The sequence below is a fragment of the Carlito syrichta genome, unplaced genomic scaffold (genome assembly GCF_000164805.1).
Source record: "Carlito syrichta isolate Samal-C Ts95f unplaced genomic scaffold, Tarsius_syrichta-2.0.1 Scaffold304305, whole genome shotgun sequence".
In the NCBI taxonomy this organism is placed as follows: Eukaryota; Metazoa; Chordata; class Mammalia; order Primates; family Tarsiidae; genus Carlito; species Carlito syrichta.
The window spans coordinates 3,473-30,577 of NW_007248401.1; the positions used below are offsets into that span (position 1 = coordinate 3,473).

A 27,105-nucleotide genomic window follows, 5' to 3' on the forward strand; every position below is an offset into this window, starting at 1 on the left:
AGAATGGACTGAAGAGGGCAAGAGCAGAAGCAGAGAATCTGTTGGAGGTGGACAGATTCAAGATTTACTTAGAAGCTGAGCCAGCTGGACTTGGTGTAATTACTGCTGTTCTACACTGGCATTCCCTACTCCCACAGTTTAAGAAAGCTTTGCACATTAGAGAGTGGAACTGTGTTCGCCTGACTCTACCCTGACTTCTCTGACATCTTTGTGGTAGAAAGGGTTCTCAGGGATCCTGGCAGGTGCTAAGAGCCTCTTTATTCCGAGGAGTAATGTATCATAGTTTCGGTTGTGTGCCCCTTTCATATACATATGCAACAGTTATAAATAATTTTTCATGACTATAAAAACAAAGTTAAACTGGAGAAGCCCACCCATTTCTCAATGGAGCTTGCTTTTTTTGCAGAGAGATGCCAAAGGCCAGTACCTGTTTGACCTTCTTTGCCACCACCTGAACCTACTTGAGAAAGACTATTTTGGGATCCGCTTTGTAGACCCAGATAAGCAGCGGGTAAGTCAATATTCAAAGCACAAAGGGAGGACAGGATTAGTCAATAAGCCGGAGGCCTTGAACTGTCTGTCACTCATATTCAGAGTTAAGTCTCAGGAGTCAGGGACTAGCTAGGCCCTGCAGTTGGATGTCATGTCTTCCAATCATATCAGACCTGGACGGCACCTTAGATAGAACGCACCTAGAAAGGCCTGTCATTTTACAGATAATGAAATGGCAGACTAGAGAGCTTAAGTGACTTGCACAAAGTTGCCCAGTTGGAGGCAGAATAGCTGGGCTAATGTTGTGGTCTCAGAGGCCAGGTCACAGAGTGAGCCTCTCTTGCCCCCCTTTCTAGTAAACGGGGTGAACCGCATTATTCTGGTGAGGAGGGGCCTCACCTGAAGTGCCATACAAACCCAGTATAGACTGGGCAGGATAGAGCCAAACCAACACGGGCCTGTCAGCACCTTGCAGATCTCGTGATTCTTGCTGTTTAACACAGCACAGGCAGCTCTACAGACACAACATTGACAAGGATTATGATACTCCAGACAGATGCAGGAGCAAGTCTATTGTCTCAGCCCCTACCTATTCCTTCATCTTCCCTAATCTACCTGTCTTCTCCCTGTTATGGTCTAGCCAGACAATGCTTTTGCTCTCTGGATACACCATGCCTTCTTTTTTTAATTTTTTTTTTTTTCATAAAATCCAACTCCTGTAGGAATGCCTTCTTTCTTTACAGAGCCTTCACCTACACAGTTCCCCTGCCTGGAATATTATTTACCTTTTCTTTACTTCTCCACACTCACGCCATACTTTTCTTCCGACCGACTCCTTTTCACACTAACTCCTTAAGGTCTTAGCTGAGACTTTTGCTCTTTACAGGAAGTCTTCCCTAACCCCCAGTCTATATTAGAGCCCCATGTGCCTTCTACTGCCCATATTATGGCACTTCCTGTATCATTCTGTGATGACCTGTTTGATTGCCTGTGTTCTCTGCAAAAATATAAGTTCCATGAGGGTATGGGCTTTATCTCATTCATCACTATCTCCCGTGTGACTAGCACAGAGCCTAGAAGATAGTTAGTGTTCAATAAATATTTGCTGAAGGAATGAATGAATGAGTGAGTTAATGGTTTATAGTGCTGTATTTCTTACCTCCATTTGCCCAGCTTCCCAGCCTGCAGACACTTGAAGTTTCTATAACTTCTGTTTAACTGCCCTTTTCTCTTTGTGGGAATGTACCCTCTGGCATCCCCCACTGAAGGGGAAAAATAGTGATGAACCAGTTTTATAGATGGTGTTTGTTTGGCTAAGTTATCTCCCCTGAAAAAGAAAGACTAGTTACCTCAAGATCTCTTCATCTCCCACAGTGGTGGTGTATGAAGAAAAAAGGGCAAAATGTGTCCAGTTTATTATTTTTTATTTAGGTCAGAATGTGCTTGGGAAGAATAAGAGTATGTGGAGGTGATAAAGATTAAAACAAGAAGCTAGAGAGAGACAATAAAATGGGAAAGAGGAGGGATAAATATGTATTCATGGAGTGCCTACTGTATGCCAGGCTCTGCAATGAACACAAAGCTAATACTTTCAGCTGAAATATATTGCTCACTGAGTTGTGTCAGGCACTAAGCTAAAAGCTTCACATTATGTTATTTAATCCTGAACACAAATGAGATGAGTATCCATAATAGTAAATATCTGTTCTCCAGATGAATAAATAAGTCTCTGACAAGTTAAGTAATTTGCCCAAGGTAAGTGGCAAAGCCAGTCTCAAACTCAGATCTGTCTGACTCCCAAGCCTATATGGTTTCTAAGATTCCATGCTGAATTCATAACTGATAGTCTCTGAAAGTTGTATGATTTAGTGCCTCAAGAGAAGGGTTCAGGAGAGCAGAGAGGCTTGAGAGAGAATCTGAGAGTTGTAGGGAAATGGACCTATAAACAGTTGTTGTTCTAGATCCACTGATTATTGGGAGAGAGGGAAGAGCTGAGCTCTCTGGCTCCTTCAGGATGTAAGGCCCTAAAATAAACTTCCTTCCCTAGGTCACAAGGCAGTCCACACCCAGAGCTCACATCCATCCCCACATCACTGCTTGCTGTTCAGGAATCTCCATGTGTCTGGGAGCTCTCCTGGTCTCTCTCCTAGAGGAGCTACCCTCGTTCCCCATCCCCACTGTCCCTGACTGAGGCCCAGGACCTCTGCCTGCTCTCAGCCTTTCCTTTGCACCCTTTCAAGCCCCCAGAGTCTGAAGATTGTACCACATTGCCCACTCACCCAAATACAGGAAAAAATCCTCCTCTCTCTGAATCTTCTTTTCCTCTTCTCCTGATCCCTCCTCCCCAAGCCCATGTTATCAGTTTGTTAGTGATTCTGGGACCCAGATTTAGCTAGGCAGCTGTAAAAGGCAACCCTGGCCATCACCATATTCTTGAGTTCCTCTCAAGATTTCTCTGCCAGAGCTTTAAAATCCCATGTACAAACTGTGACAGCTTTCCACCCCCTTCCCACAGCCCTAATCTCCTCCAGCCTCAGTCCTTTCTCCTGTTCTCTCCAGCTATTGCCAAGGGGAGTAGCTCTTTTGTCATTCAGTTCCATCTGCCCTTTGCTGATAATGCATCTCATAGCCATTTTTCTTAATTTCTACCTTCCTTTATTTATTCTAATCTATCAGTCTAATGTCTAGAGGTGTTCTGTTTACTGAGTCCCTGACACTTGCCATGTTACCCTCACTGTCCACAATTTTGGTGTGCTCTGAATAGACAAGCCTCCTCTGTCTTCACAAGCACAGTCTGGAACCCTGTTTGTTTCTGTGCAATATCATCTCTTGCCTTTGCTTCCCCATGAAGCAGAGCCGCGGTGGGTCATGTAATGTGAGAAGGACCTCTTAACCACATTGAGTGGCTATAATGAGTTGCCAGCCTCATGGGAACTCAGATCAGAGGAAGCAAGAGAGCAGGATGTCAACCCAGATTATCCATGTGGAGCTGACGGAAGAACTGGCTCTTAGTGGGTCCATTAACTGCGTGACCCACGGCCCAGCCCAGAAGGTGATAGCTAGAAATCTGAGGGAAGCCAGGATGCTGTCTACATAGCCCTGGCTGCTTTCCTGCCAGAGAGAGGACTCTGCCAAGACATGACACTAAATGGAAGTATCCAGAAAAGAGGGACGGATGGACCCTGTCCCTTTTCCCACTCAACAGCTACCTATTGAACACTGTGCTAGGCACAGGTGATGCAGTGGTAAACAAGATACAGTTTTCCGCCCTCACAAAGCTTACATCTGGTGGTTTTGAGCTATTTCCAGATAATCAAATACCAAATAATAGCAGTCTTAGCTAATTCTGATTAGCATAAAAGCAACAAATGTCAATAATAAATTTTATAAAGAATCCCTGAGGAATTGAGAAACAGATATAGAATGGCTTCAGTGCTTCCTTCCCCCAAACATGAGTACCATGGGGAAATGTATATTGCTACTATCTCTTTGGAAATCCAAGGAAAACAGGATACTATCCTACACATTGGTTGTGGTTACTTATCTTATGAGATTTAAACTTCAAACATCCCTGGATGCCAAGGAATCCTGAGAATGTGTTCTCTAACACAAGAGCTGGCAATCTATGTACTTAAAGAAAGATGGAATATATATCAGCCATCCCCCGCCTTATGAGGCTTCCACTTGTCAATACTTTCTAGAATTGTTACCAATACCCTCTATCCTCACTAGCCTGCCAAAAAAAAAAAATTCTGGCACACAAACCTATACCCATTAAAGTCAGAATTTCCCTATTCAAAGTCAGGTGGGGCTCTGTCCCCATCACACATACGTACAGTTGCTCATGCCCACAGCCATACCAAAAGCATGGCCCAGAACTCTGGCACCTGCTTTAGAAGGCAGCATTTCCAGGGAAGCCCCAAAATGGCATCTGAAGCTGGAACTGCTCTCTTCTTCACAGCTGGTTCCATGGGGAGCTTATTTCAGAAAATCATATCACCCTTTACTCTCCAAACTTATATTTCACAAGCTTTTGGGCTGCTTTCACCCTAGGCTACAATCTGTCTAGTTATTTAAATTGGATAAAGCAAGTTATATTTGACAGTGTTTCTCATTAGAGTTTTCATGTTCTGTGTTCTCTGTTTCAGCATTGGTTGGAATTTACAAAGTCTGTGGTGAAGCAATTGAGATGTAAGTATTCTCCATGAAAAGACGGAGGCCTCACCCATGGGGAGGGCAGAATGAAACTAATTTTCCACTATTCTGAGGATAAGTTGGCCCTAAACACGTGAGGGTTTTCTTCTGATGATTCAGTGGTCTATGCGTGCTGGTGGGGAGGAGAACCCAGTCATCTTCTGGGAGAGGGTTTTCCCTGATGGGCACCTCTTTTTCTCTGCAGCCCAGCCTCCATTCACTATGTGCTTCCGTGTGAAGTTTTACCCTGCAGACCCTGCTGCTCTGAAAGAAGAGATAACCAGGTAAGGCTGAACACAATGCCCCCAGCTACTAAGACCTACTAGAAAGGATAGGAACAAGGAAATGTGACCTCTTAGATCCTCCAATTTGGGAGCTCTTCTCACAGGCAAGGAACTCTTTCTAAATTTAACCTAATTCTTCTGTATTTCATTTTCACATACATTCTTTGCTCACCCCTCAGTGGAATCGAAACAGAGTAAACTTATGTCCTTCAAGTGTGAATACTTCATCTCTAACTGATCACTCTCAAGGGGATCTGGAGTAACTGATTAATCAAAAGAATTTTTTCTTTTACCTATCATGGGGACATTTTTGGAGAGGGTTGTGTTGCTTTTTATTTTGGGGGCTGAAAATAGACTCAAGTGGCCCTAATGGATGTGCTTGTAAAATGCCAAGGCATGACACTAAAAGTCAAGCTGGGAGATACTGAAGATGAAGATTTTAAATCAAACTGGGTAAACTCCAGCGTGCTGTTGAATCTGGTTTGTGATAAGCTCTTTATCGTGGGGATCATGTTCTGTGGCAGGCTGAGAGCTGCATGGAATGAATCCTATCTCCTCCAGTACCACTCGAGGATGAGAAAGAACCTTTGTGCCCACAACCATCCTGCAAGAGGGTGAATGAATAGGAGCTTCTAAACTTCCCTAGGATTTTGTATAACTGAGGTGAATTCACTCTATAAGTCTCACCTCAGAGATTCACAAACTCTCTATAACAGGGATCCCTAATTTTTATATTAGAAAGAACTAATTTTGATGTAAGCAAAACCTTGATGTTATCTTGCAGAAGGCAGGCCTATAAATGAAGACGTGATGCCAGGGAGCCCTAGATCTGTGGAAGAGACAGCACTGCCTGCCTCTAACCATCCCCTATAAAACCTTGGAGACAGCAAAGATGGGAATGACGATGTTGACACTCATCTAGACTGTTTATCCTATAGGGCTTTGAGGTCTACTTCTAGATTCTGAACTGCTTGGGAAAATCCCAAAGAAAGGAAAAGAAAAGGGAAGAAGGAAGAAAAAACATGGAATTATTTTCATATATTTTCAGCACATTTATTTTCCTATTTTCAGAATAAGGTGAAAGGAACAAAAGTTTCCTCTAAAAGGGGAAGTCAGCAAATGGAGAAAGGGGAGGACAAGAAGCAAGAATGAGTAATGCAAAAGCAGCAAGGAACTGGGACGAGGGAGGAAAGTGGCTTCTTTGCATGGGTCCCAGTGAGTGTTGAGGGAAATCTTGTGATGGAGTCAAAAGGATCAGGAAGGCTGTTTCGTGCAGACGCACAGGGCAGTGTGTACCCACCAACTCTGAAGCACTGAAGACAGTGAGGTGTGTAGCTAGAACCAAACCTCATGTTTCTTACTGGGCATAGGAAACTGCAGGCTCAGCTCATCCACGTGGAAGTGGATATTGCCCCTACTTTGCTTCTGAAAACCAAATCCAGCCAAATAGCAACCCTATAGCTTTAGGCAGGTGAGTGAGAGTAGAGCCATTATGTTTAACAACTTAAAGAGTTTTGTCAAAGTGCTAGCCTGTTCCACTCATGACCTCCAGAGTGTTTGCCTTGGCTCTGAGCCTCCCTCTCCATTGAGAGAGGTACCGATGTCAGGACTAACCCCAAGGTCTGTTCCTCTGTCCACATATTGGAGCAAACCTAACACATCTTTCTTTCTACCTCACTGGACCAACAGGGGGGTCAAGAGGGATGGGTATAACATAACTCAGTGAGTGGCCAGTGAGAGCACTTCAGACACATGGCTTTCCAATTTGATTAAAGCACAGGAATATATGGTTATCTTGGACCTTAGGAAGAGCTCTTAATAATACAATTTTCTAGATCCAGCATCATTGTCTTATAGTGATGAACAGACCCTCTTACCCAAGAAGCATCATAGACCTGGAAACTCAGAACCTATTTATGTCATTTCTTGGCTATATGACCTTTGCTGTAAGATAATCAACCTCTCTGACTGTCAGATTCCTCATTTATAAAATGGGGATTTTAATACTTAAAGTGTCTTATACTTAATATACTCACATTGAACCTTGCACTGAGCAAAGGCTCGATAGGTTTGCTGCCAGATTGATTACACGGTCCATAGACCCCAAGGGCTCTGCATGGGGCACAAGCACAGTTAGTACTGGCTTTTCTCCCTTGTTTATGTGAACAGGCACTTCTTTTCTAACAGTCTCCACTCCTCCTGTGTCCCCTTTTCCTACCAGCTAGAGTCCTGAAACTTAAGCAGCTAACTTCTAAGTTCTGAGTGAGAAAGCTATCCAAGGTAATCATCCAATTCCAGTAAATGCAGCATTAGGAACAGCCAGGCCTCTTACCAAGTCAGCAAACCTCAAGGACACTGGCAAGTGTATGAGCGCCTCTCTCATCTGTGTGCATTTGTGCTAACCATCTTGGACAATTTCCCCCTCTCTTTCCACTTCACCAGCCTTCCTTCCCTAGTATGCAATTTCCCCGTGATGTCAAGAATATGAACCACAGTACCTGGGCCTGATTTGTAGTCTTTGTGTCTCCCTGTCCCTGGGGCATCCTGTGAGGCTGTGGAATTAGCTGCATTTTTCTCCTTGTTCACATTCCTACTGATCTTAAGAGAGCAGGTACCTGCCCCAGCCTCCCTCAATACCCATAATTCATTCCTGGCTTAGAGCCTTCCATCCCACCTTGCTGCCAAACTAATTTAGCTGTCAGTGTGTTTTTTCCTGGCATTATTGGTCCTAAATTTCACTGCCGTCTCAGCCATTCCCATAAAGCCAGGTTGAGAGAAGGGGATGAAGTGGGGAGTGCAGAATTGTGCTTCAATTTGTCTCTTGGATTCTTCCCAGATGATAAATGTAGTTGCCAAATCTGATTAATTTCTTTTGTCATTTTTAAAGTAATAAATAGATTTTCTTCTCTAGGCTAGAAACTAGACAGGGGAAATGGGGAATTAGGCACCAGATTTAGCTTTTAACAGGGACTGCAGGTGTATGAACTCTTTGGAAAGATCAAGTAAAGAGAAGGAAACTGACTGCATATGGAGCCCCACCATCCAAGGAAGCAAAATGTCTGATGCACAATAGGTACTCAAAAGGATCACCGGAGCCCAGCAGGTCGAGGCTGCGGTGGCTGGGAGCGGCCACTGCACTCCAGTCTGGACGACAGAGTGAGACTCCAAGTCAAAAAAAAAAAAAAACAGTTAATAGAATGAGTATATACATGAATGAATAGAGTCATTAGGTCACTTATTCCTTCAATAAACATAATTTGAGCCCATCTTAGGCTAAGACAGATTGGCAGACTTTTTCTGTAACAGGCCGAACAGTAAGTACTTTAGGCTTTTTGGGCCATATGGTCTCTGTTGCAAGTACTCAAGTCTGTCACTGTCGTGTGAAAGCAGCCATAGACAATACATAAATGAATGAGCAAGGCTGTGTTCCAATAAAATTTTATGCCATTGGAAACTATAGCAGCAGTAGTTTGCCAATGCCTGGGCTAAGAAATCAGAACCTGGTTCAAATCCCAGGTTCTTTAACTAGCTCTGTGACAGGGCAAGCAACAGTATCTCTAAGCACTCAGTTTCCTCATCTATCAAACAGGGATAAAAATGTTAGTTACCTCATAGAGTTAGCGGGAGGATTAAATGAAAACGTGCAAGTGAAACAGTTAATACAATGTGGGGCACACAGCATGTGCTCAGTAAATGTGTCATTATTATTTCGTTTTGTTATTTCGTCATCTGTCTCCCCCCACTGGAATGTAAGCTCCATAAGAGAAGAGAACTCTGTTTTGTTCCCTGCTGTATCTCCAGCACCTGTGGCAGTATCTGGCACATACAGTAAGTGTCAGAATTGGATGGATGGGTGGGTGGGTAGATGAGCTAGTCACAGGATGTACAGGATCTCTAGAAGAATATTTAAAAGTAAATAAAACATAGTCCCTGACTCCAAGGAGTTTACAGTCTATAATGGAAGGGGGAAAACACTCTAAACATAACTATAGTCCAAAAAAAAGACATTAGGAAATAGAGAAAGCCAGTAGCAAAGAATCTATTGAAGGTAAGATGGGGCCAAAGGATCTTCTAGAAGAAATCTTTAGGAGCCTCCAGTACTTTCCAGAGTTCAGAACCTTAAATTCTGGAACTATCTGTGGACTCATGCGCATCCTCTGATACCAGGAAGTACCATGCCAAAGTCAATATCTTGGGTAGATGTACGTGTTACAGAAAAACTTAGATTTTCTGTGCTGTCTTTCAGGCTCTCACTCATTCTGTCCTGATTCACATTCCAATCAATTTAGGGCAACACTAGCAATAAAACAAAAAAGGAGGTGAGATAAAGTCCCTTTGAGGCCAGAGATAAGCAAAGTTTTGTGCACGTGCGCGCGCGTGTGTGTGTATGTGTGTGTGTGTGTTTTAGCATTTCCTCAGGAACAAACTTATTCTCTTAAATCTTGTCTGAAGCTGATTTCTTCTTTGGTCCCAGTGAGAATTTCTCTTCTGTGACATAGATCTCCTAACTTAATAGTACTAACTTGACAACTAATTGAATCACCATGGGGGTAGAAAAAGCACTGGGCCCAGAGTCAGGAGGCCTGGATTCTGATTGCTGTGTCACCTCGGACAAGATACTCTATATCCCTGGACGTCTATCTCCTCAGCTATGAAATGAGAGGATTAGGCAGGCTCTAGAACTCCTCTGGGATTCTGAGATTGGGTAACCCAACTGTCTACTCATCAGGAGCTTTCTGGGCTGGACAGCCCCAGCAGGCAAATTCCTGGCCTGGTAACACATAGTGGCCCTGGTGACAGTGTCTCAGGCAACAAGTTTGTCTTCCTTAGGCCCATATGTGGCAGGGGAGAACATATCAAGTTCTCCTGAGAATTGGTCTAAAGATGCTGTGAGGCATGTGAGATATATTTTCATGACCAACAACGCTGAGTCATTGGTTATCTCCTTAAATGAACAAAATAAAAGGCTTGATGGAAGCCACTGTGGCAGAAAAGGGAGGGGGCGCCCCAATGCAGCTCCCTCCCTTGAGAAGCTATCCATTGATTCTGTCATGAACTCGCCTCTTCTTGTCCTCTGAAGACTACGGTTTGTTTCTTTAGGTTGTTGGTGTGCCTCTCCTTCCCTCCCTCCCAACAGTTCTGTGACATTGATTGAGAATGCTCCATGACCTTACCTTTGTAGCTGTTTTATCACCAGAAGTTGAAAGGAACCCCACCCAGCAGCGAAAAACCTTGTTTCCATTCCAGTTTATCTGAGGCATCTACCCATCTACAGTGATGCCTTATGAATACAGGGATTCTCAGTGGGAGTGGGAGCATGTCCCCTTGGGTAGGTGGGGCAGGAGAGAAAATCAGAAGCTCTAGAGGAGCTTTTTCAAACCACGGGATCACGCCCCCCACATTTAGACTCTTAACATGCTCCCCAGGGAGGTGTTCCCTCTCTGTCACAAGGAGACTTACTGCCCAGAGCCATGTTATCCCTTTGAGATATTTCATTTAGTTCAGTATGTACAGTCCCTGCGTTTTGGACACAAACAGAGAGGTATAGAAGAAATGATGCATGAATTCAGGCCCAGTAAGTGATCTGTGAGTAAGAGGCAAAGGTTTGTGTCCAGATCCTGTCAAAGCTTGTGGCAGGTGGGAGTTGGAACAGTGAGAGGCAAAGGGTGCTTGCCACTCCCACACACCGTGTGGCATTTCCCTGTGGGAAGCAGAGTGAAGACAAGCTTGATTCAGTAGATCCATCTTAATTATTCACTCTACATGATGTCTTTTTTCCTTCAACTTTTTTTGGCAAACAATCGGGGTATAGTGGGGTTGATGGGAGGAGGGGGAAAGGTTCTTATTAACTTCCAGACTAAAATACTCACCTTCCCTTTGACTGGAAGAAGGCAGTCCATCCTGATGAGGTTAGAGGGTTGCTTTTGAATTTTCTTAGGGCAGCTTCTAAAACTTCATATACAGGTCACCTGGGGATCTTGTTAAAAGGTGTAGGTGTAAATGTAGGATGGGCTTAATGTTCTGCAGCTTCAATGAGCTCCCAAGTGATACTGATACTCCTGATTTGTGGGATGTACTTTGAGTAGCAAGGTCAGAGGAGAGAGAAGGCTTAGTTGCTTTTTCATTTCTGTATGTTAATTACTTGAATCTCCAAGCCCAAGACTTTCAGAGTTACCTGCTGGTACCGCTCCCTAGCCCCTCCTAGAAGTTGCATGCTCAGTGGTCCTCCTTCTCTTGAGCATTTTTACATGATCAAGTGGATATGGAATCCTGTGTTGTATTCTTCAGTCCTAAATCAGAAGCAATGGAAGGAAACCTCAGCTGTCCAAGAAGGGGCCAATTTCATGTTGGTGGAATATAAGATCATTTTACTACATTTTCATTACTTCCCAAAGGGTGCTGTAGTTAATCTAAGCCTGTTCAACAAAGAACCACAAAACTTAGCTTAAAGTAACACGCATGTATTATCTCAGAGTTTCTATGGGTCAGGAATTCAGGATCAGTGTAGCTGGGTGATTCTGGCTCAAGATCAGTCATGGAGGTTACAGTCAGGAGGCTGACGGGGCTGCAGTCAGCCACAGGCTTGACTGGGGCTGGAGGATTCACTTCCAAGATGGTGCACTCAAATGGCTGTTGGCAGAAACCTCAGTTCCTTGATGACTGTTGGCAAAAGACCTTATTTCCTCCCTACATGGACCTTTCTCTAGGGCTGCTTAAGCAGAGTGAATGATCCAAAAGGAAGAGAACAAAGAGGAAGCTGCAATGACTTTACAGCCTGGTCTCAGGAGTCAGACATTCTTACTTATGATTTATTCTATTAATAGAAGCAAGTCACTAAGTCTAAGCTACATTCAAAGGGAGAGAATTAAGCTTTATCTCATGAAATGAGGCACCTCAAAGATTTTGTGGACATATTTTTAAACTACTACAAGTGCTCCCTGGCCAAGAAGCCACCGTGGTAGGTGACCCATTCAAGGGTTTGATGCTCCTCATAAGCTCACAGTTCCCTCAGAAGAGCAATAAAGACTATACTTCTTGTAAAGACATTTCAAAATGGAAAGTCATCAAATCTACTGTGATGGGGTCCACCCAACTACTTGTGCAACTACAAAGCATTTATGGTGCAATGAGGGCAGTATAATATAGTGATTAAGAGCCAAGTTCAGGCATCTAACAGTCCTGAATTTGAATCTTGGCTCTACCATTTAGTTGTACATTCATGAGAAAATCACCAAAGTCTCAGCTTCTTTATCTGGAAAAATGGAAATAATAGTACCTGTCTCAAAATGCTGTGTGAGAATTAAATGAGATATTGCATGTAAAGTGCATAACATGTGGACTGACAGATAGTAAGTGCTCAATATATGTCAGCTACTGTTTACTCTTGTTCCTAATATCCTGCTTCCACCTGAGGTGAGAGCTTTCTATGTTTGAAGGGATGCTGGTCAAACAGGTTTCTGCTTAATTTTTGTGCTTCCTTCACCAGTGCCTCTTCTGACACTTTATTCAAATTCAGAGAGGTCTTGTTGACCTCTGCCAGTTACTGCAGGCTGTTTCCATATATGGATAAATTCTCTTGACAAGCTGAGGCTGAACTCTTCCTTGGGCTAGTTCCTCTACTCACCATTCTACTTCTTTAGAAGGAATATCAGCCAGAGTTCAAGATGGAGAGAGACCCAGCTTTCCTGTCTCTGATGGTATAGTTTCTCTTTTTCAGCACTGGGTTGACAAGGGCTGGCTCCTTCCAAAGCCCTACACTGGGGGGTAGGGGGGAGACGACAATGCTTTTACCAGGAAACAGCCATTTCTGTCTTGATCTACCAAAGGAAACTGACTTGTTTTGAATTGAACCTCAAGCCAGTCTCCTGGGAAATGGAAAACATATTTGTTCTAGGTATGTTTTATGATTATTTTGTTAATGTAGTAAAAATATCCTGACAAAGATTTAGGTAGACTTACATTACATATTTATGTCTTTAAAGCAATCAGAGAAATCCTTTATAATTCATTCTCTGTTTTCTCTCCAGGTATTTAGTCTTCCTACAGATCAAAAGGGATCTCTACCATGGCCGCCTCCTCTGTAAAACATCGGATGCTGCCTTGTTAGCAGCTTATATTCTTCAAGGTAATTACTTTTGACAGGATAAATTTGCTTTTCATGCTAAGTACTGATTACATTATTTCAGTTACCACAGATGACTACCTCTTGGATTTAAACTGTATCTAACTTGAAGCAGAGCTCAAGTTAGAGGATTTTGCCTAGATTTTCTAGAGCCAGAAGACACTGAACACTCAATCCTAAAGGTCTTACTACCAGCCCCTTAAGGTCATTCTGACTCTGTTTTGGGGATTTGCCCTGCGCCTGTGCTTGATAAAGTGACTAACTCTGAAGAGTAACAGTAATCAATTATTTCCCATTCTCTCATGCAAATCTCTAAGATATGAAGCATCTTGGAATTCTGGTATCTATTTCAGAGACCTTTAAAGTTCAGTGTGCTCAAAGTTGAAAGTGTTTCTAAGTAACAAGCACATTTCTTAACATGCTAATAAGTAAAGGTCAGCTGATGCCCAGATTGGTTTTTTTTGCAAAACAGTGGGAGAAATATGCACTCTTCACATATGTTCCCCTTCTCTTGAAATGTAGGGACATTTAGGTGCTACTTCCTAGATTTCTCTTAGTCCTTGGGCCTAAGATGGCCATCATTACTGGATCATTTTGGACCATAGCACTAAAATAATGAGGTTTCCATAAAAGAATCTGAAGTCTTCACTGGAAATCTGTGAACTCCCAAAAGCAGCTCTGTGAAGAGAATCTGGAAAGTGCTTGCCAATAAGAAACCAAAGTCCTTTTGGCAAGAGAAATACCACAGCTGCATTAAGAATGTAGTAGCCCATTGCCACGTTGACTGCTGAGACTCCTGTTTTAAAAATCACCTAAATGAAAAGTCTACCAGGTGCTTGCTAATTTTTAATGTACCCAAAGATGCCCCTTTTGTTTTTAAAAAGAAAGCCTGACCTGATCTAAGTAAAGTGTTTTCCTTCAGTTTTACCCTGATATTTTTATTTCTTTAAAAAAGTACTTGATGTCTAACAAACTTGATGTTTTCTACTTTGTGCTTTCTAAATACAATTGTAATAAATGACTTTGAGGCTCAAGGTCACCCCAGACTTCAGGCTTAGGAAAGTGTTTAGTCTCTCACTAAACGACAGAAATTCCCAAGTAATTTAGAAGATACAGTAAGTGGATTTGTAGTGAAAAAGTACAGGCCACAAGTGCCATATTCAGCTGTGAGAGGAAGACATGTTTTCTTCTTAATATTTACTTCTCTCTCAAGACACCTCATCTGAAGTGGTTGAGGCTCTCACTTGGGAAGGAAACAGGGCAGCCACAGAGCCACTGACCCATCCTCCCTTTTGTTATACCCACCGTGTTCACTGTGGAGTAATTCATGTGGAGAACCCTGGATTCTGACCTAGGTGTGGAAAGTACTTGGGTTCTCTGCCCTCCTAAAGTTTACCAATCTGAGATCTCATTAGGTTTAGAAATGACCTCTCTCTGTGAATTGCCAGAGGAGAAAAGCCCCACCCCTGGCAGGGACTTGCAAAATCAGCCTTAGAACTTGGTGCTTCTGAACTCAATGATACTTTCTGGTTCCAGCTAGGCTTCCCACTTGGCAAGGCCTCTCGAAGGGGCCTGATACCTGGTCAGCCCTTAATATTTACTCAAATGTATTCATTTGATTTGATTTGGACCGAGGGTTGAGTTCTGAATTTGGATCATGTCTCATTCAACAATTTGCGGTGTCCCTGCTAAAGTCCTCAAAATGAGATTTAGATTTCTGATCTGGTTCAGGCCCAAGAGGTTCTGGCTTCCTGATCAAGCTCACCATTTCCTGTGCTGCCGCAAAGAGCATTGCTCCTGGGCCCTCTTCTCACAGCTGAATGGATAAGGACCGTGGTGCAGGTTTCTGCTCTTTTATTTCAAATTTACTTGAGGTGAGCTCAGATGGCAGAGTCAGCTCTACTGTGTATCTGAATAGACATGAATGTCAACCCAGTATATACACCTGGGAAGGCAAAGGTGGACATGCTTCTGAGGGGCCTGCCCTCTGTCCAGCCCACAGCCAAGCTCAGGATCCACTGTTCTGTGTCAATCTGGTGCATGCTTTGGCTTTTGCTGTGTGTGCTGATCTCATCGCTTGTCAGTGATGATTCACCTGTCTCCACAACTGTTTTCTCCTACTTTCCTTTTGAAAGCGGAAATTGGGGATTATGACTCAGGGAAACACCCTGAAGGCTACAGCTCCAAGTTCCAGTTTTTCCCCAAACATTCAGAGAAGCTGGAAAGGAAAATTGCCGAGATTCACAAGATGGAACTCAGGTGCGTGACTCTCAGTCATAGCTTCCCCACAGCCTGAGCACCCTGTCCCTGAGATGTACCCTGTGGGCTCAGTCTCCAAGAAGAGTGGTTAAGGCTGAGGCATCAAGGCAAGAGAAGGTTGTAGTGTAGGGGAAATGGAGAGGGATTGGCCTTTGAAAGGTATGTGCTTCACTAAGATATTTAATGAAGACAGAGGAAAGAAGCATGGGCTGGAAGGAAAAGATAAACACAAGAGAAAAAAGAGACAAACAGAAGAGAAAAAAAGATGAAAGAGAGGAGAGGTCGAGTGAGGATGTGAAAAAGGGCAGGCCTCTGCCCTCTGTCTGACAGTGTGACAGGTGGCTACTTGGAAAGGATGGGCGGCACAGGCTGATTCACACATGCCAGGTATGCCCTGAGAGCAATGTGGTTTGAGGGCTGTGTCTTTAGCCCCACCTAACTCAAATCCCCACTCACTCTACCTGGGTCCTTGACCCTGCAGAGGAGGGCGAGGAGAAATGGCTCCAAGTGTGGCCTTCCCGAAGCTTCTTTCAGTTTGCCCAGAATATACTAGCCCCATAAAACAGCATTAACGTAGACTTTCACTCATATGGAATAGGATTTTCTACAAAAGCTGATCTTAAACACCAACAGTAGCTTGTCTGGGCTCCGCTCAGTGTGGCACACTGGAGTACAGATTCCCCAAACTGACAAACTATGAAGAAAAAAAGATATACACAGTGCAGTGTTAGAAAATAAAAGGTCATTTTAATACGCTGCACTTTTTAAAAAATATTTTGCCGGGATCAGTGGCTCATCTTGTAATCCCAGCGTTTTGGGAGGCGAGGCTAGTGGATTGCCTGAGCCTGCAGGTTCAAGACACGACCGGGCAGGCAACTTGGTGAGTCCTCATCTTTACAATACATAAAAAAAAAAAATTAGCCGGGCATGGTAGCACGCTCCTGTACTTCCAGCTGCTTGGAAGGCTGAGGTGGAAGGATCGCCAGAGCCCAGCGGGTCGAGGTTGTGGTGGCCGGGACCGTGCCACTGCGCTCCAGTCTGGGCGACAGAGTGAGACTCCAACTCAAAAAAAAAAATTTTTTTTTTTTAAAATGTTTGTGTATCTACTGTTCTGAGGAAGGACTGTGCCTGGCAGAGGGGAGAGCGGGATATTTCTAAAGCTGATACTAAACTTAAACGAGTTCCTACCCTAACCACGCCCCTCCCTCCAAACCTTTTACTCAACGATTTTGCCCACAGATACCAACCCAAAAGCCTCCTTAGCCTTTGTAAACTGGCCCCTGCCATCGTGTGTGGCAGGATGGTCCCGACCCTCTCAGAGGAACGCAGCCACTGACGCAACCGTGGAAGCTTCCTGCTCCTCTCTGTGTGCCGTCCCGCGTGCGGGATCAACGTGGCTCCTCCCATTACTCTCAGTTAGGGAAGTAGCAGCCCCTTGTGGTAAATATCAGAATAAACATGAACCTGTGTGAGGTTCCAGGGTTCCTTCAAAGAAGAGATCAGGAATGGAACTGCCCAGAGGAACAGTTTTAGGAGATGTCAGAATAGTGGGGACAGCCCTCCAGAAACCCAGTGGTTTCTGGAGGTTTGGGCAGACTCAGGGATGAATGGAGCCCACAGGGCCCACCTCCCTGCAAGCTGGAAATGAGGGCTGTCTCCCTGGAAAGGGTAGCAGGGCTCTAGCCACCACCTCTGGTGTCTGGCTCTTTGCCCAGCACACAAGCATTTTCCAAACACCTTCTCTGTGTCTTGGATATGCTGGTAGGTAGACGTTTTCACAATATTACCCACTTAGACAGGTACTACTTCTACAGGTTCAGCCTCATCTTCATAATGTAAAAATGGGTCTGTGTTTCCAACTCTGACATGAGTTCCTGAGAGCCCAGACTGTATGTCACGCTTCTTGGTATATTTTCTGGCAGTTAGCACAGAGGCTGGCACATAAAGATGCTGATTGATGCCTCTCCAGGGGAAACCTAGAGGGAATCTGGCCTGCTTCCCCCTTGGGTTGGCTTGTCTTCCTGCCCTGCCACATTACTTGGGGCAAATGATAAACTTAGAAATGAGCAACTTTCAGTCCTGCCTAGCAGTCTTCAGAAGCATTGACTTCACAAACTATCTACCCCTCCTCACACTGAAGCGAACCCCACACGTGCCTGGCAGGGCTCTTGGCCCATGGGAGAGCCCGGTGTTGACATCGCCCCTAGTTCTGCATTGAGCTCATAATATATCTGCTAAAGAGACAGCAGGAAGGGAGATCACTAAAGGCCCCTTCTTCAGGTGACTTGAAGATGGGGCTGATTTCGTCTCTTCAACTTGTTTCCTTTTTGTAATCACCCTGTGGACAGAGCTGTTGTGGAGTGTGGGAGCTCAGCACTCTCTCCCACTGCTGCTTCTCACCCTACATTCCCATGTTCCCTTTTATTAAAGCAATAAAGCAAGAGGACGGGTTGGTCCAGGAAGCTGTATGGGACCCTTCTTTGTATTTCAAAGTCTGGATCAGATCACAGACCTATGGCCTGCATCCAGCCTACAAATACATTTTGTCTCTACAGTATTTAAAATTGTGAAATAACACATAAAAATCAGTATCTCTGACTTTTTTTTTCTTTTGAGTTGGAGTCTCACTCTGTCTTCCAAGCTGAAGTGTAGCTGCATGCTCACGCCCACCACAGCCTCAACCTGCTGGGCTCAGGTGATCCTTCCACCTCAGCCTTCCAAGTGGCTAGAACCACAGACCCACACCATCACACCCAGCTAATTTTTTGATTTATTGTAGAGACAAGGTCTCACCATGTTGCCCAAGCTGGTCTCAAACCCGTGGGCTTAGGCAATCTTCTTGCCTCTGCCTCCCAAAGTGCTGGGATTACAGGTGTGAGCCACTGTGCCCTGTCTGACTTTTCTTTAAAAATCACAACATCTTGAGCCGGGCTCGGTGGCTCAGCCTGTAATCCCGCACCTTTGGGAGGCTGAGGTGAGTGGATTGCCTGAGCCCGCGGGTTCGAGACCCGCCTGGGCAGCGAGACTTCATCTCTACAATCAATCAAAAAATCAGCCGGGCGTGGTAGCACATGCCTGTAATTCCGGCTACTCGGAAGGCTGAGGCAGAAGGATCGCCGGAGCCCAGCAGGCGAGGCTGCGGTGGCCGGGAGCGGCCACTGCACTCCAGTCTGGGCAACAGAGTGAGACTCCGACTCAAAAAAAAAAGAAAATCACAACATGTAACAATGTGAGGCCCTGTGTTCTCACATGACAGTAATCTTGGAGCTGCTCATTAAATGCGGGGGGTTGGGGGGGTGGGCATTCCCCAGTTTGCCACAATCCCCACCACTCCTGATTGTTCACACTCAGCCTAGGTGATTCATTATGTAGCCTGTCCCACTCTGAATACATTTGAGTTTTTGACTCTAGGAGGAATCTCTAAAGTTAGAACTAAGCAGGGAGTATACTCTATGGAAAAACTGAAGTTTGTAGTTTGCCCTGAGTACCTCTTAATAAAGAGATTACCTCAGGGAAACCTGTGGGAACAGAAAACTCTGAGATCAGCTCATTTTCTTTATTCCAGTGGTCAAACACCAGCAACATCAGAGCTGAACTTCTTAAGAAAAGCACAGACATTGGAAACATATGGAGTGGATCCTCACCCATGTAAGGTAAGACTCCCCATGGTCAGAGCCCAGAATGACCTTGCCTTCTCTAGAGGGTGACCAGAGCAAGGGACCACATCCCTGTACCCTTGGGTCCCCTTCAACGTCTGCATAATTGGCTCTTGCAGTGAAATGCCAGAGAAAATGCCTCATTTTGAAAACGCCCCAGGATTCCATGCTGCATAATTCTGTGGTGCCACATCAATGTCAAAGGATCTGAGGCAAAACCAATCTAAATAACAAATCCAAAACTGGGCTCCACTTTGGCAGTATGGGTAATTCGGTAGACATGAAGAGAGGAGGAATGGGGAAGTCCCCCCACAGGGGATGATCAGAGGCAGCTTAGCAACTGCCCACCCTTTCCTGACCTGTAATCTAGTTTCGTTCCAAGAGTGGGTTTTATTGACTGCAGTGGCATAAGTCACTGCGCGGAATTGCAATGGAGTCACATTTAATTCCATTATGCGCCTGTGAGGGATAGACGGGAACCAGCCAAGAAGGCTGTGCTCAGAGAAAAACCTCTGCAATTATTCACGTGTGTCTGGCATTTCGGAGATGAGCACAGGCAGCCAATCACTGCTGAAAGCAGCAGAGACCCACTGCCCCTTCCTGTCTCTCTTTGTGGCTTTGTCCTCCACTTCATCTCTTGTCCCTGTTGCTTTGACACTGTGCCTCAGTTTCTCCATCTTTGTGTCTCTCTTTACCTTACTGAAAGGTTCTAGTACCACCAGTAAGACCACTGTCAGACTGATCGACCAGGAGCAGAAACACATCAACCTTTTCTTCTTAATAGGAGAGGGGATACTGTAAGCTTCAAGCAAAAATTATAAGAATAAGGGCCTGGTGTGGGGGCTCATGCCTATAGTCCCAGCTACTCAGGAGGCTAAAATGAGAGGATCTCTTAAGCCCAGGAGTTTGAGGTTATAGTGAGCCATGATCACACCATTGCACCCCAGCCAAGGTGACAGAGCAAGATCCTGTCTCTAAAAAAAAAAAAAAAAACAGAGGGAGAGAGAAAAGAAAGAAAAGAACTTAGAAGAATAATATATTAGTTTTCTAGGGCTACTGTAACAGAACCACAGACTATGTGACTATAAGCAACAGAAGTTTATTGTCTCGTCGTTCTGGAGGCTGGAGGTCTGAGATCAAGGTGCTGGCAAGGTTGGTTCCTCCTGAGGACTTTGAGAGAAGGATCTCTTCCAGACCCTTTCCTTGGCTTGTGGATCGCCATCCTCTCCATGTGTCCTCACGTGGTCTTCCCTCTGTATGTGTCTGTGTCCAAATTTCCTCTTATAAAGATATCAGACATATTAGATTAGGGCCTGCCCTAATGACCTCAGTTTAACTTAATTATCTTTGTGAAGACCCTACTTCCAAATGAGGTCATGTTCTGAGGTACTGGGGGTTAGGACATCAATATCATAAATATTGAGGGGGGTTGCAATCTGGTCCATAACAGAATAGAAATGAGCAAGCACAGTGACATGGTGACTGTTTCCCTTGGTCCCTTGGTAAGGTGATGATGATTTGTTCTTGCCTAGGATTTAACGTGAACCCTGAGAACAACTGGGTGCTCAGAAACCTGGTCAGCTTCCCCACCTCACAGTTTCCTATCCACTAGCACAGCCTGCAGCCAGGTAACCCCTATGTTCTTGGGGCTGCATAGTCAGAAAACACAATCCTGACTGTTACCCCAAAGAATAGACATACAGATTTGTACATATTAGCAAAATTTCCTAAATAATGACTTCTGTGTAACAGATATAGTATAAGCCCCTCCATAAGTTGCTCAGATACTGTCAGCAGATACTATACAGGAATGAAGAGAACTTTGGATTCAACTGGCCCGGGGCCTTTGGAGGCTTCTCTGAGCCTCACTTTCCTGATCTGTATTAAAGTACACAGTAGGTGTTCATTAACTGTGCTGCCTGAACTGCTGAGTCACTCGAGGGCCTTAAAAGCCATAGCTGCCTGAAGATAGATATGGTCATCAGAAGGGGCCAGGTCACCTCTGCCTTTGGCTCCAAACTCGCCCAGTCCCCTTTGAGGCCACGCATGCCACCCACCTCTTCAGAGATGGGTCCCTGGACAAGGCTGACAGCACCTAGAGGTGATCAGACAGTGAGACCAAGCACGACACTGACTAGAGGGTGTAGGGATTCTCCATCGTTGCCTGTGGAGTCTGGAAGATTTAGTGCTAGCCAGCTTGGTTTCCAGCCCAAATCTACATGTACCCTAGGACTGTGGGGTTCTGGGCTCAGCCTTGAAAGAGTCTGTTCATCATTGGACACAGAGAGGCTGAAGAGGCTGCAGGATGGAACCAGCATTCCTACCAGGCACTGTGCATGACCCAGTTCCATAGATCCTACCATGTCAACCCTACTGCATTGACTCCTGGAAAGGAGAGAGGGAGGGAAAAGTAAAGGGATAGAGGAAGAGGCCTGTGGCACGCCTTCCACAGCAGGCCCAGCGGAATCCTTTCACATTATTTGCTCCTTTAATCCTCATGCCAGCCCTAGGAGGTGGATATTATTCTCCCTGTGTCATAGATAAGAAGATGTTCCAGGAGGCCAGAGTTCACAAGGCCCTGAGTGGTAGCGCAAGAATTTCAACTCGAGTCACTTCCCGTCGTTATGCACCCTATGGTAGAACAGAAGCCCCAGGAAACTTACCTGGCAGAGAGGGTGGGAGCACTCATCTCACTGGGCTTCCAGCCCCTTGTTCCTGGACTCTGTGACTCTAGCTCACCCTGGGCCATGTCAGGCCCTACTGCAGACCCTGCACATGGTCCCTCAGCTCCCCCCAGTAGGCTCTGGCCATGGTCTCCTCCTCCCTCCCAAGCAAAGGGGTTCGAGAGCCTTTACTCTTATCATTAAGTAGAGTCGTTTTAGTGATATGCTCTCAAGCACTCCCCTTAATGTTGCTACAAGGAGAGCTGAAATAAGCTGGCACACTCGGTGTAATAAATACTGATGATTTCTATTAACAGAGAGGCAATTACTGGGCCCAGGGAATCTGGGGCATGCAGCCCTAGGGAAGACAGAAGAAGAGGAATCATTTTTATAATTAAATGAGAGCAGAACCACGCTTCGGCTGGGCTCTGTCTCCTGGACTGATTAAGAAGCTGTTCTTCCTGTGTACACTGATGATTTCTTTCTGCCTAGATGTCCTTGTCTGGCCCTGGGACCAGGAAGAGGAGAAACTACAAAACCTGAGTGGGACAGCCAGAGAGCTCCATTAGCTGGTAGCTTGCAGTAGTATCCAAACTCCGAATTTGCACAAGGCTGTCCTAAACTCTCTGCCTGTACCCTCACCCCCAACTCCTGGCAGGAGCTCCAGCAGCCCAAGCCTACAGCTGCTGGAGGAGGAAGGTGGGGCAGACCACTGCTACATCTGTTCCCTGATACCTGTCCAATCTCAAGAGCTGAGGATGGAACCTTGTTCCATCCAGGTGGCTCCGAGACTGGTTGTTTGCTCTGGGTCTCCCACAGACCCATATTTTGGCCTCCTGGACCTGACGGATAGAGAGCTGCCCTGTTAGGTCCATGAAATTAGAACCATCTGAGACACCCAGCCTTATTATCGTGAATCTTGAAGAGACTGTTTATCGAGAGCCCACATGTGCCAGGCATGTACATACATGATCTTATTTAATCTTTTTCATGTACATACATGATCTTATTTAATCTTGAGTTCTGAAGATGCAGATAAGAAGGGGGAACAGGGGGATAAGAAGTTCCCTCTGAGGAACTAACTAACATGTCCAAAGATACTGGTTAGGACAGTACTGAGACCCGAACCTAGTGTTGTCTGACTGTCAGATGTTGTGCTTTTTCAGTTATTTTTCATGATCTTCCTTCTGGAGAGATGGCATTTATTTAGGAACCACGCACAATTCACTGCCAGTGGTGATACAGAAAGGACACAGACCTACAAGATTACTGATATCATTGTGTAGAACAGGAAAAATTTATTTCAGCAGGATCTAGGTTAGATCAACCACATAAATAAAATTACATTGTTTGTTCCTCTGCCCTTAAAATAGAATCATTGCTTTCATAATCCAGTCACCTAGCCTACTCTCTAAAGAACTGCTTCCTCCATCTTGACAAGTTGCCCCAACCTCTGAGAAACAGAACAAGAAGGGTCAATGATGATGCTCCCATCCTGAGGCAGGCCCCTCTAGGCTACAGTGCAAGGAAGGAGTTATATTTACTGCAGAAATGAAGAACTTGCCCAGAGCCACTCAGATGGCAAGTTTCCACCAAGATTTCCATTTCTGAGCTTTCATAGGGTGGCACCAAGCCTCTTCCAGGGCGTCACCTTCTCCACTTCATTTCCATTATAGTTTCTTGTGGCCAAGTTTAAGTGCAATATATTGAAACTGCATGATTGTCATGATGGACTTAAGCTTTCCAACAGTGAGCTCTTCCAGAAGTAGGCAAAAGTAGAGGTTTCATCCACTAAGACTGAATTAGCGTGAGTCATGCTCCAGAGAGGGGACAAGATGACCCTGGAGGCTTTACTTCCAAGGCAGCCATGGTCCCAACTCACTCACATCCGGGGTGTCCTCTGGGGTGGTAGGAGACAGGAGTTTCCTTCATTTGTACCCAAAAGTAGAACTTCTGGAGACTAAGCAGAGCGGCCAAATGTTCCTAATTCTAAGACACAGTCAGTGTTTTGATTTCCAAAAAGCTTTTCTGGGCAGAGTGGTAATCTCAGAGTAAACCTTTGATAGTATTGAATTGACTCAGGTTAGGTTTAGCAGTAGGGCTCATATGAACACATGAACGGATTTTGAGGAATACATGTCCTCTCTCCCAGAGAAACACTGTTTGCCATGTCCTAGCAGTAGGTATTTGGACCATCTCCCTAAAATCAGATGGAAATAGTATTTCTTGAGGTATATATTATTGTCCTCATTTTGCAAATGAGGAAACTGTGGCTTTGGCAAGCTAAGTGAGTCACAGAGCAAATAAGAAGCAGAGCTGAGGTTGTAAAAACTAGGAAGGAGGCTCTTTCCACAAGGATAAGAAATGGAAAATAATATAGACATGAACTAGATTCTTTGGACTGAGTGGAGCTGGCAATGCCCACTGTGTAACTATCAAGACCCAAGATGGTGTTCTACCTCCAGTTCCATTAATGGCTCAGTCCTATGGGCACTGATTCCATGGGGGAAGGAGACAGGGAGGAAAGACAGACTCCAGCTTGACAAAACTGGAGAGCTGAGGAACAGGTGACCACTGTCTGTCCACTTCTCATCCTCGTTCCTCCTCTTTTTGTCATACAACTTGTTATTTTGCACACAAATCCCAAGGGCAGACTCACAGGAAAATGACCTGTTAGAAGAAACTGGAGAAGCTCCAAGGAAGGTACCAGTGTAGCTGCCTGCTGGTAGTTTCATGCTGGTACAGATAAGATTTCTTGTAATTCAAGTCCCGCTCCTCCCTGGGTGCTGAGCCTCATGTGTCAGACATGAGCTGCAAATGTCCCAGCTGCCCCCATCCCCAAGGGCGCCCAGGTGCCGGAGTCTTATAGTGGCCTCATCGGCATTTGTTACACTTGAAGCGGTCTGGAGACTTGCTGTCTTCATATGAGAGACTGGATTGAAATTGTTTAGGTGCTGTTGCCACTTATTAGAATGATGTGGCATCTTTCTTGTCAGGGTTTATCCCCGGTATACTCCCTGTTCCAAACAAGCCAGTCTGGTCAGGAGAGGCTGTTCCCCTCTAACTCCAGCAGCAGCCTTTACTCAGAGGCCAGCCCTGAGGTGCCCAGATGATTCGGGTGAACAGTGCCATCCAGGGCAGCCTGTGGGCGTGGCCCACCTCATGAGAGTACCTTCTCTTGCCTTTGCAATCACTGAAACGATTCTAGTGAATCTCTAACTGTGTCATGGCCTGTGTCGCCATCTCCTTCTCCTCACTTCAGATTCATGGGTCACCCAAATCCTTTTTCTCCATGATCCCCTAACAATGGATGACTTCTACTTCTATATTCTAACTTCCCACACCCTTGTCTTGCTGCCTAGCAAAATTTAAATCTATAAACATCAGGAAAAATAGTAAAATGTTAGGTTTTTTAAAAAGGTATTCATATTAACTCAGCTAACTAGTAGCAGCTATAATAATATTAATCACAAACATAGCCACTGGCATTTACAGGGTACCTACATAAGCATATCCTACTAAGCATGATAAGGTAGGTTATATTATCCACCTCAATTTTATGACAAGGCATCTGAAATGTGGAGAAATTAAGGAAACTGGCTGTGGTTACACAGTGAGTGGCAGAGCCAGGCCTGGACCTGAGCAGTTTGATCCGGGGCCCATGGCACTGTTGATCTGGGAGCGGGGTCCTTTTCTGCCTGTCGCTGCCTGTGTAAGTCAGGGTGGAAGAAGCAAAACAGGGCCTTCCCTGCCTGGTCTGCCTACTCTCTCCCTCCCTCCGCTGCCTGTCCCTCTACTCTTCTCTCCCTGTTGTTTCAAGCTACTCACAACCTTCCTACAGGCCCAGCCCTGTTTCCCTCTAGCTGTTCTTATTTCTAGGCCTTTCCTCTAGCTCAGCACTATAAAATACCTTCCCCACCTCTGCCCCAACTCCGCCTTTCCCATCTCCTTTTGCGCACATATGTACTTCCCCCGCTGCAGCCAAACTGGCCCCTCTGGCCCACCTCGTTGTCTTACACCTTCATCTGATAAACATTTCCAGCAGGTCTGTTCGACACCCGCACAAAGTAAAGTGTCCATCCTCCAGTCTGTCTTTCTGAGCTGACGCTGCCTACACTGTGAGCGGAAGGCCTTCAGTGCCCACCTTCCATCTGAGGCAGACCGTCTCCCTCCCCCACCTCTCCCAGCTGTTCTCCCCACAGAGGCCACCCTGCCCTGACCCATTCCTCTGCCAAGTCTGACAAGTTAGCCCTGGTGCCTCCTGGCAGGAACAGTGGGTATGGGCAGTCCCTGGCGCTCAGATATGAATATCCACCACCAAACACTGATGACAGGCAGGAGGAAATCCAGCCCTGTGGCTTAGCAGAGTCTACATTCCAGTTATTTTTAAACAGCTTTTTGTTGTGCCCACAGCTTGAATAATATTGTGCTTGCAGCCAAGTGTCTGGATCATGATGGACCCCAAGGAAAGGACAATAATAGCAATACATTAACTGGAAATGTTTCCCAAGCATACTTAGTTTATTCCCAGGACTCAGATGCTCACACTTGCAACCCTGACTCTGAGAGGCAGTTTCAAGGCAAAACTACATTTGTCTTTCAGGTCAGGCTTAAGTGACCATTCAGAGGCTCCTCTGTCCTTAGGACCAATCAGGCTGGAAATCAGGGAGGCAAGCCCTGAAGGCAGAGAGACCAGGAGAGCCAAGCCTCAGGGTGATCTGGCCCCACGGTCCAGCCCCCACTCACACACCTCGCGCTGGGTGTTTGGCCCTGACTCCACAACACCACTGAGCTATGGCCCAGAAGACTCTCCTGCAGGCATGTTTGACCAGCATCATGGCATGATTTGCTGGCCACATCCACACACTTATACACTATCCATCATCCTTCTTGCAGCCTAACAGCTGATTCCCACCTGACATGCATCACAGAGGAAGCCCCTCTGAGAGCCCTTCTGAGAGCACAGTCCTTCTGCCAGCCTAGTCCTCTGGGAGCTCAGAGGGAACCGGGACTGACTGCCTCTGCAGTCAGAACTTCCAAACTCTGCTGTACCTTCTCCCTACTTTGCACAACAAGCCCCAAGTTTGGTGTTTACACACTGATGGTTACAGTGACCTCCAGACAGCTGGCAACTGTACTACTTGGCCAGTTGCTTCTTAGCTTTTCTTCAGCTAAACTTTCCTGAGGGGCCTAGTGTCATAGGACCATCATGGTAATGATAATGACCTTCCTCCCCCCGCCCCTTTAATAACAGCTTTTTGTGATATACTTCACATATCTTAAAACTCACCTTTTTAAAATGTGTGATTCAGTGGTTTTTGGTATATTCCTAGAATTGAAAGATTACAACATATACTCTTTTGTGACTGGCTTCTTTCACTTGCCATAGTGTTTTCAAGGTTCATCCATGTTGTAGCATCCATCCGTACTTCATT

General features: G+C 45.3%; 1 protein-coding gene across 6 annotated transcripts in view; it reads left to right on the plus strand.

Moving 5' to 3' along the window:
• Nucleotides 1-408: 408 nt before the first annotated feature.
• The window catches only part of FRMD5 (FERM domain containing 5), a 46,194-nt gene continuing 19,497 nt past the window's right edge, over nt 409-27,105 (plus strand). For 3 of the 6 annotated variants that reach the window (XM_008059603.2, XM_021713144.1, XM_008059604.2), the window contains exons 1-6: nt 409-511; nt 4,641-4,683; nt 4,892-4,970; nt 12,998-13,095; nt 15,228-15,351; nt 18,917-19,004. In XM_008059603.2, coding sequence (XP_008057794.1) covers nt 4,909-4,970; nt 12,998-13,095; nt 15,228-15,351; nt 18,917-19,004 — 372 coding nt within the window. In that variant the 5' untranslated portion in view covers nt 409-511; nt 4,641-4,683; nt 4,892-4,908. The remainder of the gene's footprint in view (nt 512-4,640; nt 4,684-4,891; nt 4,971-12,997; nt 13,096-15,227; nt 15,352-18,916; nt 19,005-27,105) is intronic. The other 3 variants (XM_021713142.1, XM_021713143.1, XM_008059602.2) reach the window with 1 other exon arrangement.